Source organism: Nelumbo lutea, chromosome 4 (assembly GCF_056320005.1).
Source record: "Nelumbo lutea isolate HS-2025 chromosome 4, American lotus-T2T, whole genome shotgun sequence".
Lineage (NCBI taxonomy): Eukaryota > Viridiplantae > Streptophyta > Magnoliopsida > Proteales > Nelumbonaceae > Nelumbo > Nelumbo lutea.
This window is the reverse complement of record NC_142687.1, coordinates 15,661,605-15,676,642: the sequence shown is the minus strand read 5'-3', so window position 1 is coordinate 15,676,642 and position 15,038 is coordinate 15,661,605. Positions and strand designations below refer to the sequence as shown.

The window sequence follows — 15,038 nt, the reverse complement described above, 5'->3', positions numbered from 1 at the left end:
CTGGGCTGGCACATTGAGAGTATACGACAATGATGATTATTCAGTTATAGGGGGAAAACACGTGCATATGGGATACCCACTCTTTATCCGATAATGTTCAGATACAAACTTCAGTCCTAAGGCATGGCAGCATACAAGCTTCAATCCGTGCTGTTCGAACTTCCAAAACATGGCCGTCTCTATTTTCTACAAAGTTCCTTCCTCCAGGCTCTCACTAAATCACCATAGGGACAAGACACCCCTATTACCAAAACATGAGAAAGAAAGAGAGAGAGAGAGAGACCCCGTGCATGGATGGTAGACCTGTCACCTGTATGATTCAATTTAATATTATCTGATGGTATAATCCAACCGATGGGTCTGAAGTCTGATAACTGAAGTTACCAATGGATGGTGGACGAGAAAGATTCATTATCAGATGAAGAGATCCCACCCGCCAAACAAATTCGAGATATCTAAACCATTTTGCAGTCATTCCTATTCCCTGTCTATTTTAGATGATAATGACGAGTCAATTAGCTTTACTCCCATTTGATATATTTCCAAATAAATTAAAACCAAACATAAGGTGGCATTACAATTCTCTCCTCCAAAAGCCTCCTCTTCCCTAAAATATCTCCTCAATGGACAATGGGCACGGCCCACCGACCCTCCTCACCAGTCACTACATAGAAATAACTGCGACAGTTAATGATTCCTCGAAGGCTGGATCCCTTTCTCCTATTCAAATGCCCCCATGATGATATATATTTATATATATATATAAAAACCAAAGAAAATTAAGGTAAAAAATAAAGATTAAAAAAGAAAGAGGTCAAGAGCAATGGATGGACAGGAACTGAACATTATGGCTGTTTACCATTGGGTTTGGGTGACTGAGGGAGCTGGGGGTGGTGGTATGGAGAAGCATGAGAACCATGTATTGAGAAGCTCCTGGTTGGTTGCCCATTCCTTGACATAGACCCTGCCTGTGTTCTAAGCCCATTTCTGGCATTTGGGTTTGACCCAGTGCGCTCTGCTTGCATTGTCTGGAAGTGGTACGAGGAGCTTGCCATGTCCTTGAGGTGCAGTAGAGGCTTCAGGGCTTCCACAACTTCACTCATCAAAGGCCTTGCTTTTGGGTCTCGGCTAAGGCAGTGTTGGGCCAGCTGGGCAGCCTTTTGTGCACCTTTAATCGAGAAGTGACCCTCGAGGCGAGGGTCTATCAGCCGGTAAAACCTCCTCCTCTCACCAAGATGTGGCCGTGCCCATTCCACCAAGTTATGCTCCCCATTTGGTCGGTTTTTATCCATAGATCTTCGGCCTGTCAACATCTCTAGTAAAACCACCCCAAAACTATATACATCACTCCTTGATGTTAAATGCCCTGTATCAGAGGGGTGGATTAAGTCAGGAAAGGCAATAATCTACAACTTCAAATACAATGTGACTGAAACAAATGGCAAACTTTCCTTTAGGACCATTTTCTTTAGATTTCTTGAAGGTGTGCCATATTTAAGAAACAAAGTCACCAGGGAATGTATCAGACAATTGAATGTATCTGAAAAAGATGTATTGACAACCAGCACATTAAAATGTCGTGCAAAACCAGAGATCATGGACTCAGAAATATTCATCAATCCCCATGAGACGTCAACAAATACAGAACCAATTTACTTTACAGTACAAGGATTAAAAAAGTTGATTGCCAAGATCAATCAATGACAGGGAACCACAATATATAGATTTCCATCTCTGTATATCAGAACACAGTTAAAGAGTGGCAACAAACCATCAGGATCCGGCTTATCAAGATAACAGACGGTTTATAATATTTTACACATTTGTAGCTTGTTATCTCCAATACTCACGAGGGCAAATTCAATGGCTGGCAAGATGGCTATTTGATATTTTATATGGCTAGTAACAGATTCTACAATAACTTCATAAATTACTAATTATTTAGGCCCTTCATCCTTTGGCCATTTGGCCTCACAAGAAGCCCACCTTACCTTTTACTGAAAATTATACAGATTATCAAATATGCAAATGCTAAGAAAATGGAAGACCAACTTAAAGGTTAGAAGAATAAAGATGAACAGCAAGTCATTCCAGTGTCAAGAAACCAACTCCCTAGTGTAGATGGATATTATGCTATATAGATACACTTCAGTAAAAGAAAGGAAAGTTGAGTGAATAAAAGGTCTACAAAGTTCAGTTCAGACAATGAAGAATGTAAACAAGATTTCCAATAGATACTCCACAGAACTTGAGAAAATAAAACCATTGATTAAAAAATGTAAGGATGCAAATTTCCTTTTTCTTACACCACATATACTGACAGATGGAGTATCCACTTGAAATGACAATATTCCAGATGTTTGATCTATTGTAAGGCATGAAAGATAACTAATTTCTATCCTTAGAATTGCTCTTAAGCATTTACTTCACAATATAGAATTTTCCTATGCGAAAAAAAAGGGTTGGACCAGCAAAGAATAAAGTTTGTTTACAAAGAAATAAGAAAATATAAAAGAAAATGGGTGAATAGAGAAACAGAAAACAGTAAACTGTAAGATGAGGGTTGCAACTTAATCATATTCAACAGTCTGAAACATTTAATCAAACTTACCAGTCATCACATACTCTGGGGCTGCATATCCATAGGTTCCCATCACTCTGGTAGAAACATGAGTCTTATCACCCTCCGGACCATCTTTGGCAAGTCCAAAGTCTGAAAGCTTTGCATTATATTCCTGGAACGGCATTTCATTAGAAGAGCATTAATTTTTTGGAAAAGAGTTTAGACTTGTACTTTTAGTCACCTACCGCATCTAACAGGATATTAGATGTTTTGAAGTCCCTATATATGACTGGCCTTTCAGCTTCTTCATGAAGAAAGGCAAGGCCTTTTGCAGCACCAAATGCAATTTTCATCCTGATGGACCAGGGAAGAGGCAAGGACCCTTCTGCATATAAAATGGTTGTTACCAGAATACATTAAACATCAATAATGCAAAAGCCAAGTATTAAAGAGCAAATTGTAATTAATAAAACTGCTTTAAGAGATGGTCATGATTGACATTAATGTGAAAGAGATACAACTTGGCCTCATTACTGTTAACAAAGGTCAGAGATGATTAGATCTTTGGCATAGAACAAGAAAGAGACATAAAAGGAAATGCTGCAGTAGTTAACAAGTACTAGAAAAGCAATGTATTTTGATGTGCTATGTTCCCTCACTAGTAGTAGCTAGAGGAACTTCTCATTCTGATGGATTAGAAGATCAACAAATGATCTAGCAGATTTCTCTGACAATGTCTGGGGTCCAAGGAGAAGTGATGAATCTGGTTTCTTTTCTTCCAGAATAGAGGGGTCAAGGGTGCATTGGGGGAACTGTAATATACAGTTCAAGGCTCTCAAGTTTGTATATCTACTACATTACCTCTGTATAAAATTACATTACAGCATCAACAAAAGTTATTAAGTTACAAATCAAAAGAAAAAGAAGCAACAAAGCACACTCCAAAGTTTGTTACAAGGCATACAACTGAACTCTATACGTACTTGAACAAAAAGCAGAAAGCAGACAACTGAACTTTCTATTATTCCGATAAGGAAGCTTAAAAATAGCATAAAAGGATGTTCCCACCCAGACCTCTGTTCATCAGAATGTAAGACAGTAATCATGTGCCTTGACTCTTAAACACAGACACTTATCAGTGTCAGATACAGATGAAAGTATCGAGCTGGCAATGAACTCGAATGTGATTAACCCAGGACATGGCAGCGTAGACACACACTGGGGAAAATAAGTTATTTGGTAAGAGAATTGAGAGAGCTCACTTGAACCCGAAGATCAGCCAAGAGCTTCAAGAAAATATTTCCTAAGCAAGTGAAAAATAGAGATTACTTGTAATGGGGGTAATTCCTAGGGAATCTGAACTCTGGTTGTATTAGGACAGGGGAGAGGGAAGGTAGGCAAGGTAGCAAGGACTAGCTTAATTTATATATGAGTTGCTTGGCACATCTTGCTGCAATTGCTCTCATTCTTTTGTCATCAAATAATAAAAAGTGAAGTTAACAATAAAAAAAAAAAGAAAAAGAAAAGCAAATGTGCATAATACAATTATTTGATTTTATCAAATATATTTTCAGAAGTTCAACTAAGTCCAAAGAAATGAACAGTAAGATTGACTTGATGCAAATTGAAGACTATAAGAACACAAGGGAAAGATTGATGAAGACAGATTCAAGCAGTGATAAAGACTCAATATCTAGCATAAAACAGAAGATACAGCTCTATAAGTGAATTGCATGCAAAACGATTAGTATAGCAAATGCCAAATGGCTTCAATAGAAAGTTATCATTTATGGAATAAGCTAACACATTTGAGATAACATAAATCTCATATAAACATTACTAGAACATGAAACAAATAGGCAAGCTTTGTATAAATAAAAATGCAGATATGTGAATACAAGTATATAACAATCACTCAAGTTGTTACACTCAAGATTCATCAAAAAAAAAATAATAATAATAATAACAATCACTCAAGTGTAGCAAAGTGGTTGACTGGTCTATATGTATTGGGGAAAAATATGATGCTACTGAAGTCTGTAGTATAAGCACCAACAATGCTACTGAAGTCTGTAGTATAAGCACCAACAATTCTAGTAAAGTGGTTTTACCTTGTCATCAAGCTACCCAAGATAAACTTCTATAGCAACTCAAGTCACATCAAACAGGATCAAAGTTCAATATCAAAAACAAGTATCAATCAATTTTTCCCTTCTTATTTTCCTAAAAAGATAACCATATCTAGAGGAAGAATTCTTCTACCCCGAGCAATGTGACATTACAATTTTAAGATTCCAGAAGCTTTCTTAAGCATGTAAATTCCACAAGGTCTCCAGAATACTCTATATCTCAAATTTTATTAGTTTTCCATATATTGTAATATGTTGACTCCCCATTGCCTTTTAAGTACCGCACATGCACATTTCTAAGTTTTCTATGGAGTGTCAATGCTCTCAATAATTACTTTTGTTTGCAATAGCAGACAAAGTAAAATCACATTAAAAAATTCAGATTACTCAATCTGTCCAACAAAAAAAATCCAATATCAAAAAAACTAAATTATCAAAAGATGAACTTGAACATAATACACCAAAAAATCAGGCAGGCATATATGAACAATAATTCCAAACCCAGTTAACAAGGAGGCAGAAGATCAGAATACTAATTTTTCAAGCAGCATAACAAGAGTAAAATCTATGGAACTAAAAAGTCAAAATAATTCCAAGCTTCAATAAGGAGAATGCCTTTAATCTCACTTATGAATAGGGAGCAGACTTTATAAGCATTGCTGATGATGCCCAAACATAAGGCATTCAGTGGATTTCATGCATGGTTAAGTTTGAAAAAATAAAAAATAAATAAATAAATTCTTACACTTGCTAAAAACTATTTCCTTTTCTGTGGCATAAAATAAAATATAGCCAAAATGTTTCCTAGAAAACTCCCTAATCATCATCATCTAAGTCTTGTCCCAACTGCATTGTGTCAGCTACATGAATCCTGTTTCACAATTCAATTCTGTTCAGTGCCATATCCATCAATTATGGGTGCTTAAATCATTTCTTATTACTTCCACCCCAAGTCCTTTTCAGTCTACCCCCAGCTCCTATAGCCCCTTCAACCTGTACAGATCCCTTTTCCTAATAGTTTCTGTAGATCGTCTTCTATACATGTGATCAAAGCATTTAAATCTACTTTTTCTCATTTTATCACATATTGGACCTACTCCTAGGTTCCTTCGTATGACTTCATTTCTAACCCTGTCCTTTCTAGTTTTACCATTCATTAATCTAAGCATTCATATTTCTGACACACTCATTTTCTGGACAGGGTTTTGCATTTTTAACAAGCTCCCTAATGCTTTGGTATATTTAATGTCATTTTGAGCAACCTATATTTTCATAATCATACCATTATAATACCTTGGTCAATATATATAGAAATCTGGCTTTGACTAAATCTTTTTTTTTTATTCTGAAGAAGGTAAAGTATCGTATAAGAAAAAATTAAGGACCCATCTGGCTTTGACTAAATCATAACATTGCAATGCTCTAGCATGTACCCTTTTTTTGATAAATACTCTAGCATGTACCCTTCATTTTCTTTTTATTTTATTTTTTTATTATTTTTTTATCAGTGAATTGTAAGATTTATTAAATCATAGACAACGATAGTACAATTTAGGGAGTGGCAGAGATGATACCTCCCCTCTAAGGAGGGGAGATGGAGGAAACCATCAACCCTTTAGTTAATAAACATAACAAAGGACAAAGAAAAATACAGAGAAGCCCAATACAAGGAGACCCAAGTAGCCCCTTGTTTAGCAAGATAATCAGCCAAGGCATTAGCCGATCTACCTATCCACTGAAATCCAACTGTCATGTCCCTCAATAGCCATTTGACCTTTTTTAAAATATCCTTAAAGTCCCAAGTGACAGTACCCGGGTCCCTCAATAGCATGCACCCTTCCTTCTCAGAATATATTAGTATTTTAATTTTATGCATTATGTATACAGCATGGAGGCACATATCACTATCATAGATTCCCAAAGGAGCAAACATAGTAGCACAAAAAGTTTCTGATATTGATATAGGTGCCTAGTAGTTCTAAGTAGGCACATACCAAGAGAAAAGACAAATGATACCATTTACATGAGGAATTCTAGTAAGCAACAAGTTAATGCAATCTTTGAATATCCTGCCCCACAGACCTGGTGGGACTCATGAAAAGATACACTGCAAAAATAAATCATGCATGGGTCCATCATGTATGTGGATAAGGTACCCAAGAGTTGCATAAATTCGTTGTTTATTAGAATTCCTTTATTTATATTAATCAGGGGTGTACCCTTTTTATCAAAACAAGGTGTGCCAAATATCTTCCATATTTAAAGGTTCCATCATTTCTTATTGGCTTCAACATGAAATAAAATGAATGACAAACAGAATATCTAACATCTAGAATGTTATACCAATGCGGTAGCAAATACTTTCCTATTTATGTGGTGTTAACTACTTTTGACACGGTAACATATAGTCAAATAATAATTAGATTTTCACATCCTGCTTCTTTTTCTTTTTTTTTTTTTGTTTCTTTTGAAGGGCTACACAATGGGGGTAGCGCATCCCCCAACCCAGGTGCAGGTGGGATTCCATCCCAAGTCTCCGCTATGACCAGCAGGAGACCTTACCAACCCGCTGGTTGGACCTTGCTTCACATCATGCTTCTCTTATCATCTCTTAAAATGCCATCAAATTCAAAACATTTTGCAGTTCATCTATGACCTTTGCAATATTTTTTTGATAACTAAGGCCTTTGCAATATATCAACACAAAGTATATAAAATGTACAATTTCACATTTTTGAGTAATCATTGTTCCCACGCAGGCTTTTTGTATTAAGTGTTTTTTATAAATATTTGTTGTATCAAGTGTTGACCAACGAATAAATATCATAGAATAAAAACATTTTCATATACTTAAAATCTCAGTTGTTCCTTACTAACTTTAATCTATTCTAAATAATGCCAATAATTGCCTTGGTTTCTGTGCAGGTCATAAAAGTTAAATCAGGGTATCATATCATATAAGGTTAATACTTAAAATCCCAATTGTTCCTTATTAGCTATAATCTATACCATATAATGCTGATAATTGCCTTGGTTTCTGTGCAGGTCATAAAAGTTAAATCAGAGCATTGTACCATATAAGGTTAATACTTACATCTTTACCCTTTAATCTTTACTTGCACACGTGCATGGCCCATGCCCCTACACTGGTACTTGATAAAACAAATAAAAGGGAAAACAACATATGATCCTATAATGTCTTATCTATATCATAATTACTAGCAAATACTTTGCCTACTTACCTAGTATTCAACTTTGACCAATAAATAGAAAGATTTATTAAGGGGAGAGAGAGAGAGAGAGAGGAAATACAAGCAGAAACAACCTAGGAGGAGAGAGAATAGTCAATTCCTCCAACAAGCAGCCCACACTCCTTCAAAATTAGAAAGGCGAAGAAAAGAAAGAGACCCATAAAACAAGAAGATCACCATGAAAGTGCCATTTACAAACCAACTCACTCCTCCCATCACCATGGACAAAATGTTCAACCCTATAAACCAAGGCTCCATCTTTGAAAAGGCATTTGGGTGTTAGTGGGGACCTAGTCACCTAGGCAATAAGATTTTTATTTTATAGAACAAAAAAAGCTATATTTTGGTTAATTCTTTAGTTTTATACACCAATCAGCATGTGCATAAATTGAAAAGTTAGCAATTATCTTTATTAAAAACATTAAATTTCCTCTTAAAGCACGACACTTTAAATATCTAAATTTTAATATTTCAAAAGATAATAATATAATATTTAATAGAGCAATTTTATATCAAATTAGCAACTAAAAAGGCTATAATTTTATATGATAATGTTTTATCCATAATAGCATATAAAGTTGATACTTGCCTTGATTTTGGTGCAGATCATTAATGTTAAATTTCATTATATAATGCTAACTTATATCTTTACCCTTTAACGCGTGCATAGCATGTGCCTTTACACTGGTATGATAAAAATTTAAGATTGAAGGCAAATAAATGAGAAAAGAACAAGGGTAGAACCACTGTTTTGTTTAATACGAGAGAGAAAGAGAGAGAGAGAGAGAGAGAGAGAGAGAACCTTTTTATCCTTGGGTTTTTTTTGGTCTCCTCAAAGCCCTAGGATCTTTCAAAAACCCTGTATTTGGGTGTTCTGTAATAGGGAACCAATTGTAAGGGGAGGGGTGGGTGCCAGCCTGATTAGGGGAATGCCCGGCATTCTTTGTACAACTTGTAGTTAAATCATTATTTTTTTACACGTCTTAAAAAATGTTATAGTTGCCAATCGGGAAAAAATTCTTTGGATCTTTTAAATTCCAATGCTTAAACTTTACAACAAAGTATAAGTGATAATATAGTATATTATATATTGCATTGACACACGTATTAGCAAGATAATAGCCATTGCTATGATATTATAATAAGGCACCCACCTTGTTTTTTGTCACCTAGACAAGTGCCTTGTTTCTATAAGTCAAGGCATTAAGCAAAGCACCCGACCAAGGACACCTAGTTGTCTAGCACCATGACAACTATGCATGACTCTTTTGCCATAGAATGTCTCAAAGTGGAACACCTATCTCAAAATAATAATAATAATAATAATAATAGTAGTAGTAATAACAACAATTGAGTCACCCTCCACCTTGACTACTTATTTTTCTTGAGGTAATTTATAGTTAAATTACTAGTGTGCATTAATGCTTCTTTTATAATTTCCTAAAATACCAGTTAATAGTTCCAAATATTTCACAATGGTTCCATGATCCCTACACCATCCTAGACAATGTTTCTGATATATCTAACACTCTATCTCTAACTGTCCGGAGACCCTATGCTTACCATTTTCATTATTTGATTATATCCACAAGCATAAGCAAATGCAGTAGCATAAAAAAGCTTATTTCAAAGCCCAAAGTTACTTATTAGCTTTCTTAGCAGATAAACAGAAAGGGATTAATATCTGACATTTAATGGGTAGTATCTAAGTAATAACAAGTGCATATTTACGATTTTTTGTTGCTTCCTAAAATAGCTTTGAGGAATCCCAAAAAATTTGCAATGCTTTCACAACCTTTAAAAATAAATGCTTTCCTAAAATATCTAACATTTAACTGCTATTCCCAAACTTTGATTCCATGGCAGATGAATACCATCATGAACCGCTTCACATTAAAATAATTCCATAAAATGCTATTATTAAGCACAAAGTGCTTCTACTTTTTTTTATAAAGTAAATTACTGTATACTGAGAAGCTATACAGTAGGAAAAGCACAAAGTGTTTTTCCATCAGCCCATGTATACCGAGAAGCTATACAGTGGGAATATATGCTTTTGTGGGTCTTCTTTTATGATGAAATGTGAATGTTAGATTATAACTACCTCTGAATTCTTTTTTAATTGACTACAACAAAAAGATTTTTATTAAAATATAATAATATTGTGATCTACAGAAGATGGACCAAAAGCCCCCTAGAAGCCTTTCACATTTACCACCTTCCGCACACAAAATCAAATGAAATCTGTTCTATTGACATTTGCAATATTCTCCAATGACAATAAATTCAATAAAATATATTTCTGAGCCAGCATATGAACATCAAAAGGGCTATTCAAACCCTTTGAAAAACATCCTATCTCTTTCTTTCCATATTAATCAACACAAAGGAAGGACACCATCACCCAAAGGGAAGACCCCCTCAAGCCCAAAGAATTTTGAAGTCAAGAGCTTAAGACCCCACTAATTGAATAGGAAGATGCACTTAAGAGCAGTTACTTTGTGCAAAAAAAATGCCAAAGGCTAGGTCCATATCCAGTCTACCCCTCCCAAGACCCCAGATAGCTGGGACCAATATTGGGTAATCGCCTTTTTTAAATTGAAGAGGGAGGAGCCAAAGAAGAATCTAATGGAAAACAGAGGCTCCAAAATTCTTTGGGATTTAGACGTAAATTTGAATCGAAACCCTTTGGTTTCATGATTTGGATCATGAATCATATAATAAATTGTAGGATTTTGACAACCATGGATAATACACTTACCAACCTCCCTATCCAACACAGTACACTTGAACATTGGGCTCCAATTTCAAATCATCAAATCACCATGAAGCTTAAAAAGGTATCAATTAATGGTGCTACCAACCCTCAAGGAATGTGTAAAGATAAGGGCACGTATCATGAAGAATAGAAGTGCTTCTTTTGATCAGTAGAGATTCAATAGATATTATTTAAACATAGTAAATTCTTATGATATTTCTTTAATACTTTTTGTCAGCATGCTACTATGCTTTTTTAATCATTTCTTATGATGGCAATTAATAATTCCAAAAAGCCATACAACTTCTAACAATCTGTACAATATCTCAACAATACATTGACAAACTTTGCATTATTATAGGCCATCCTTCTCATGTTTACAACCATTTCAATCTCGATTAATGCCCATATTAACTACATACACTATATCATTAAGTGTAAAGGATCTGTAGATCCTCCTCCCTTTTATGCTTTGATAACATGTGCACATTAAGTGATACCTAGCTCCAAAATTCAAAAGTTCAATAATAACAAGTTGTAAAGTTTCAACATTTAAGGCCAAGCTACTTAGCCAATTGTAACTTGTAAGGGGAATAGAAAAAATATAACTGTTGCATACTTCTAAATAGGTGGTTCTCCAGACTTCCTCGAGGCATAAACTCATACACCAGCAGCCTCTGATCATCTTCAATGCAGTAACCAATCAATTTAACCAAATTAGGATGGAGAAGATCACCAAGAAAATTGACTTCAGCCTGCCAGATAGAAGAGATGTGAAAATATCCATTACAGGAAAATCAAAAATCAGGGAAGCACAATATGCAACCTATTATTCAAGAGAGAGTATGAAGGATAAGAATGACTTTACCAGCCACTCTTTATGGCCCTGAAGTCCATCATGATTAAGGGTTTTAACTGCAACAGTTAGCCCTGTGCCAGGTTTTACAGGAGCAGTTCCATTCTCCTCAATCCATCCCTTGAAAACACAACCAAATCCACCCTCACCAAGAAGACTCTCTGGTCTAAAATTTCTTGTTGCAGCCTTAAGCTCATTGAAGGTAAACCTTCGAAGCTGGGAAGCAACTTTCAGATCCTCGCCCATTTTGGGAGTGGATGGAATACTCTCACCATTGCTAGTGGTTGAAGAGGAGACTACTGGAGCAACTGGTTGATCTCTGCTAGTATCATTTGTGGATTTACTTTCCGCTGATCCAAGGACAGGATTAAAGCAATAAATAAATTGCAATAAAACAAGCTTATCTAACTCTGCTAATCACTGAAGATAAACACTTCATATATGTTGAACCATGAGAAATTGTAGCAAATGCCATTTGTGAACCGGAGTTAGCAAAGGAGCATCATGAGAAAATTAATAAAAGACAATTTTTAGAAAGAACCACAATGGAAAATAATCAAAATATCCCAGCTTCAAACCCACTGAGGAAAACCTCTCTTTTTATAATTTTATATTTTTATATTCAAACATTCCCCGACAAAAGATGAATGATGCCAAGTAATGAAATTCCTAGAAGCGCAAGATCTTTCTTACTGAAAAGAACAGGGAATACTGGGAAAGGGGACAGAATGGTTGTAATCAACAAATTATGCCAACAAACATCGACAAAGGCATAACAGAAACAGCGCCTATTAAGCATGCAGTAAGACCAAAGTTCTTCATAAGTTCAGTACAATTTAATAAGAACTTAAGTATCCAAGTAAAGAAATACGCCTAAAATGCCAAAGAATTTCCAGAACATTGTCGAAATAGAAATTTTTCCATAAACAGAAATGATTACCATAATGAGTACTAGCACCACTTATGGAGGTATCCACTTTGGATCTTGAAGAGATGCAAGAACCCATAAGCCTGAGCTTAAACCAACAACTAGGTTCCTCGGCTTTACCTTCTTTCTTCTTCTTCTTTCCCTTTGATTTCCCCACATCCCAAGACTCCGCCTGAATAGCATCAGGACCCTCTCCCATCGTTATGAAGTTTTAAATCAACAGTTCATATCTCGGCTACAACAAACCTATCGAACAACGCCCGTTCCTAATCAGCCTTTGCAAGCTCAGATATCCAAACCCACTGGCGGAAACTAGGAAACCACCTCAAAAGCTAAAACAATAAGTCCTCTTTGACAGGCACTTCAGGGAGTCAAAATGGAAGTCTCAGATGCCAAAAAGCAACAAAGATCACAACATGCAAAGTCCGCTGGAAATAAAAATCGTTCCTTTTCAGATCCTTCCGTTTGATACCAGCCCAAAACCAGTCAAACCCAGTAGAGAAATCTATCAGGCAGAACCCCAAATAAACGCAGATCACGAACTATCCCTCCCAACCAAAACTCAGAAGCATGCGAATTGTCTGGCTAACACTGGATGAATCAGCTCGAAACCCGCCAAAAAAAAGTTCACTGAGAACTCCGAAAACCCTAAAAAATGAAGTAATAAATAGAAGCTGACCAGTTCAGAGCAAAAGATAAAAAAAACTACTCCAATTATCTCTTATCAGAATTTTCCCCAGTCTACTGAAGACTACGGATTACAAAAGCAAATCGAGTTGCCCGAAGAAAACGGGCAGACGAGTTTACCTGCCCGAAACAACAAAAAATGGAGGGTCGATCGTACAGGTAGCTTTCGCAGCCACTGAAGGATGAGAGAAAAGCAGCATGAAAGAGAATAAGTGTGCGTCCAAAAAGAGATATAGAGACTAAGAACCAGGGAGAGAAAGGGCCGATGAATGAGAAAGAGGGAAAAGGAGCAAAAGAACGGGCAGCTCGGGCCTCGGGCACAGGTGGAAGCGGAAAACGCGGGCAGCTCGGGCAACAGAGAGAGAGAGAGAGAGGAATTTAGCCAACCGGGGTTGGCCGTTCTCAACTTCTCATCGTTAATGCCTCGCCTTTGCAACAGTGACAAGCATGTTCCGGACACAAACGTTCTTTTTCCGAGATTTTTTTCCCTCTTTTTTTTATTCTATTTTCCATTAAATTACTCCTAAAGCCTAAAAAAACAAATATTTTCCGGAAAAATTCCTGCTCTCTCAGACTCACCATTCACCAATGCAAATATGCAATGCTTTTCCATGTGTGCAGGTAAAATAATTTACTAAACACCCTATCAAATTACGTAAACACCCATTTGAATGGACACGTGTCAACCCAATGGCTTCAGAACAGAACAAACACCACGAATTTTGGGTAATGCCCCTATTTACATTTTGTCCTTATTAATTTAAGGACTGTGCTCAAACAATAAATAAAGTAACAGTTTTTAGGGGTTTTAGCCCCACGTGTTGGGCTGGTTCTGTGCCTTTAAAAGCAAAAGAATAAAAATAATCACCCCCTAATTCCGTATATTTTCACAAATACCCCTATTTAAGGTCTGTCGTCTTGTTATTGAAGGAAAAGTGGGTTTGTGCAAATATGGCAACTAGTAGTACAACAAATAGCACAGGATTTACTCGGAACAACAGGGAGCACGATATCTTTCGTAGTCCCGACTCCTGAGGAGTTAACTCGCCTTCTCTAGCATTTTAACCATCATCAATGGATCAGAGATTGACTTGTTCCAGGAGATTGTCTGCACCCCTGTGAGGTGTTTGGATAACCCTATTAAACCCCTGTGATCTCAGTGGTTAGTTTGTCAAAAATTAGATGGCCCAAACGAAACTCAGCTGAGCGTGATAATGAAATGGATTATTTTGAGAGCCATTTGGGTAATGAACAATTTAGATTATGTGGTAGAAACAGGGGAACATGGTTGATGTGATTGTACTGAATGGGGCTTATTACTTTTGTGTTTTAGTAAATAATAATAATGATAATTAATTAATTAATTATTATATAATAAAACAATTGGGCTTATATAATAATTAAGAGAGAAAACAATGAATATATTATAATTATTATTATTGTTGTTATGATAAATAACAATTTTATTAACCAAACAGCAAAACAAGCAGATAGGACAAATCAGCAGAGGAAATAACATAACGAAGTTCTTTAATTCATCCATTTCAGCCACTATCAAACAGCTTCACAGCCAATGCTTTTAAGCTGTTATCAACCTGATCGATTGGACCAGTGACCTGGTTGCAATTATGGGTCCCATCAACTTCGGAACCGTTTTTGCCAAGAAAAAAAATGGTTGATTTGGTCAATGAATTTGTTAACTCAGATGGTGTGCCATTTAGGTGATGTTTGGTTCTCTAGGCGTTTATTGAAAAAATGCTATTTGATTTCACTATTTATTAAATAAACATTAAAAACTTGAAAATGTTTTAATTTTTATGTATGGGGTATTTGAGGAATGAAAAGGTGTTTTTAATGTGAATGGAT

At 35.9% G+C, this 15,038-nt stretch overlaps 1 protein-coding gene across 6 annotated transcripts; it reads right to left on the bottom strand.

The window, feature by feature from the left end:
- Nucleotides 1–504: 504 nt before the first annotated feature.
- Nucleotides 505–13,770, bottom strand: LOC148854148 (serine/threonine-protein kinase PBL34-like). 6 transcript variants are annotated; one of them, XM_088986521.1, is made up of 7 exons: nt 13,293–13,606; nt 12,498–13,133; nt 11,570–11,907; nt 11,321–11,456; nt 2,809–2,945; nt 2,612–2,735; nt 505–1,366 (listed from the first exon to the last, which is right to left on the bottom strand). In XM_088986521.1, the coding sequence occupies exons 2-7, from the start codon at nt 12,682–12,684 to the stop codon at nt 846–848; spliced, it is 1,443 nt and encodes a 480-aa protein (XP_088842647.1). In that variant the 5' UTR covers nt 12,685–13,133; nt 13,293–13,606; the 3' UTR covers nt 505–845. The 6 variants fall into 6 exon arrangements, with proteins under 6 accessions (XP_088842647.1, XP_088842644.1, XP_088842645.1 ...); XM_088986518.1 differs by having other exon boundaries at nt 2,809–2,948; nt 13,293–13,596; XM_088986519.1 differs by having other exon boundaries at nt 12,498–13,770.
- Nucleotides 13,771–15,038: the final 1,268 nt, after the last annotated feature.

Bases quoted from the DNA above. Each gene is read 5' to 3' on its own strand.
- LOC148854148 (XM_088986518.1), bottom strand. From the start codon at position 12,684: ATGGGAGAGGGTCCTGATGCTATTCAGGCGGAGTCTTGGGATGTGGGG. The intron at 11,908-12,497 runs GTAATCATTTCT...TCCTTGGATCAG, and splicing joins TGGTGCTAGTACTCATTATG to CGGAAAGTAAATCCACAAAT. The intron at 2,949-11,320 runs GTATGCAACAGT...TTTTATATGCAG, and splicing joins GGAGAACCACCTATTTAGAA to AAGGGTCCTTGCCTCTTCCC.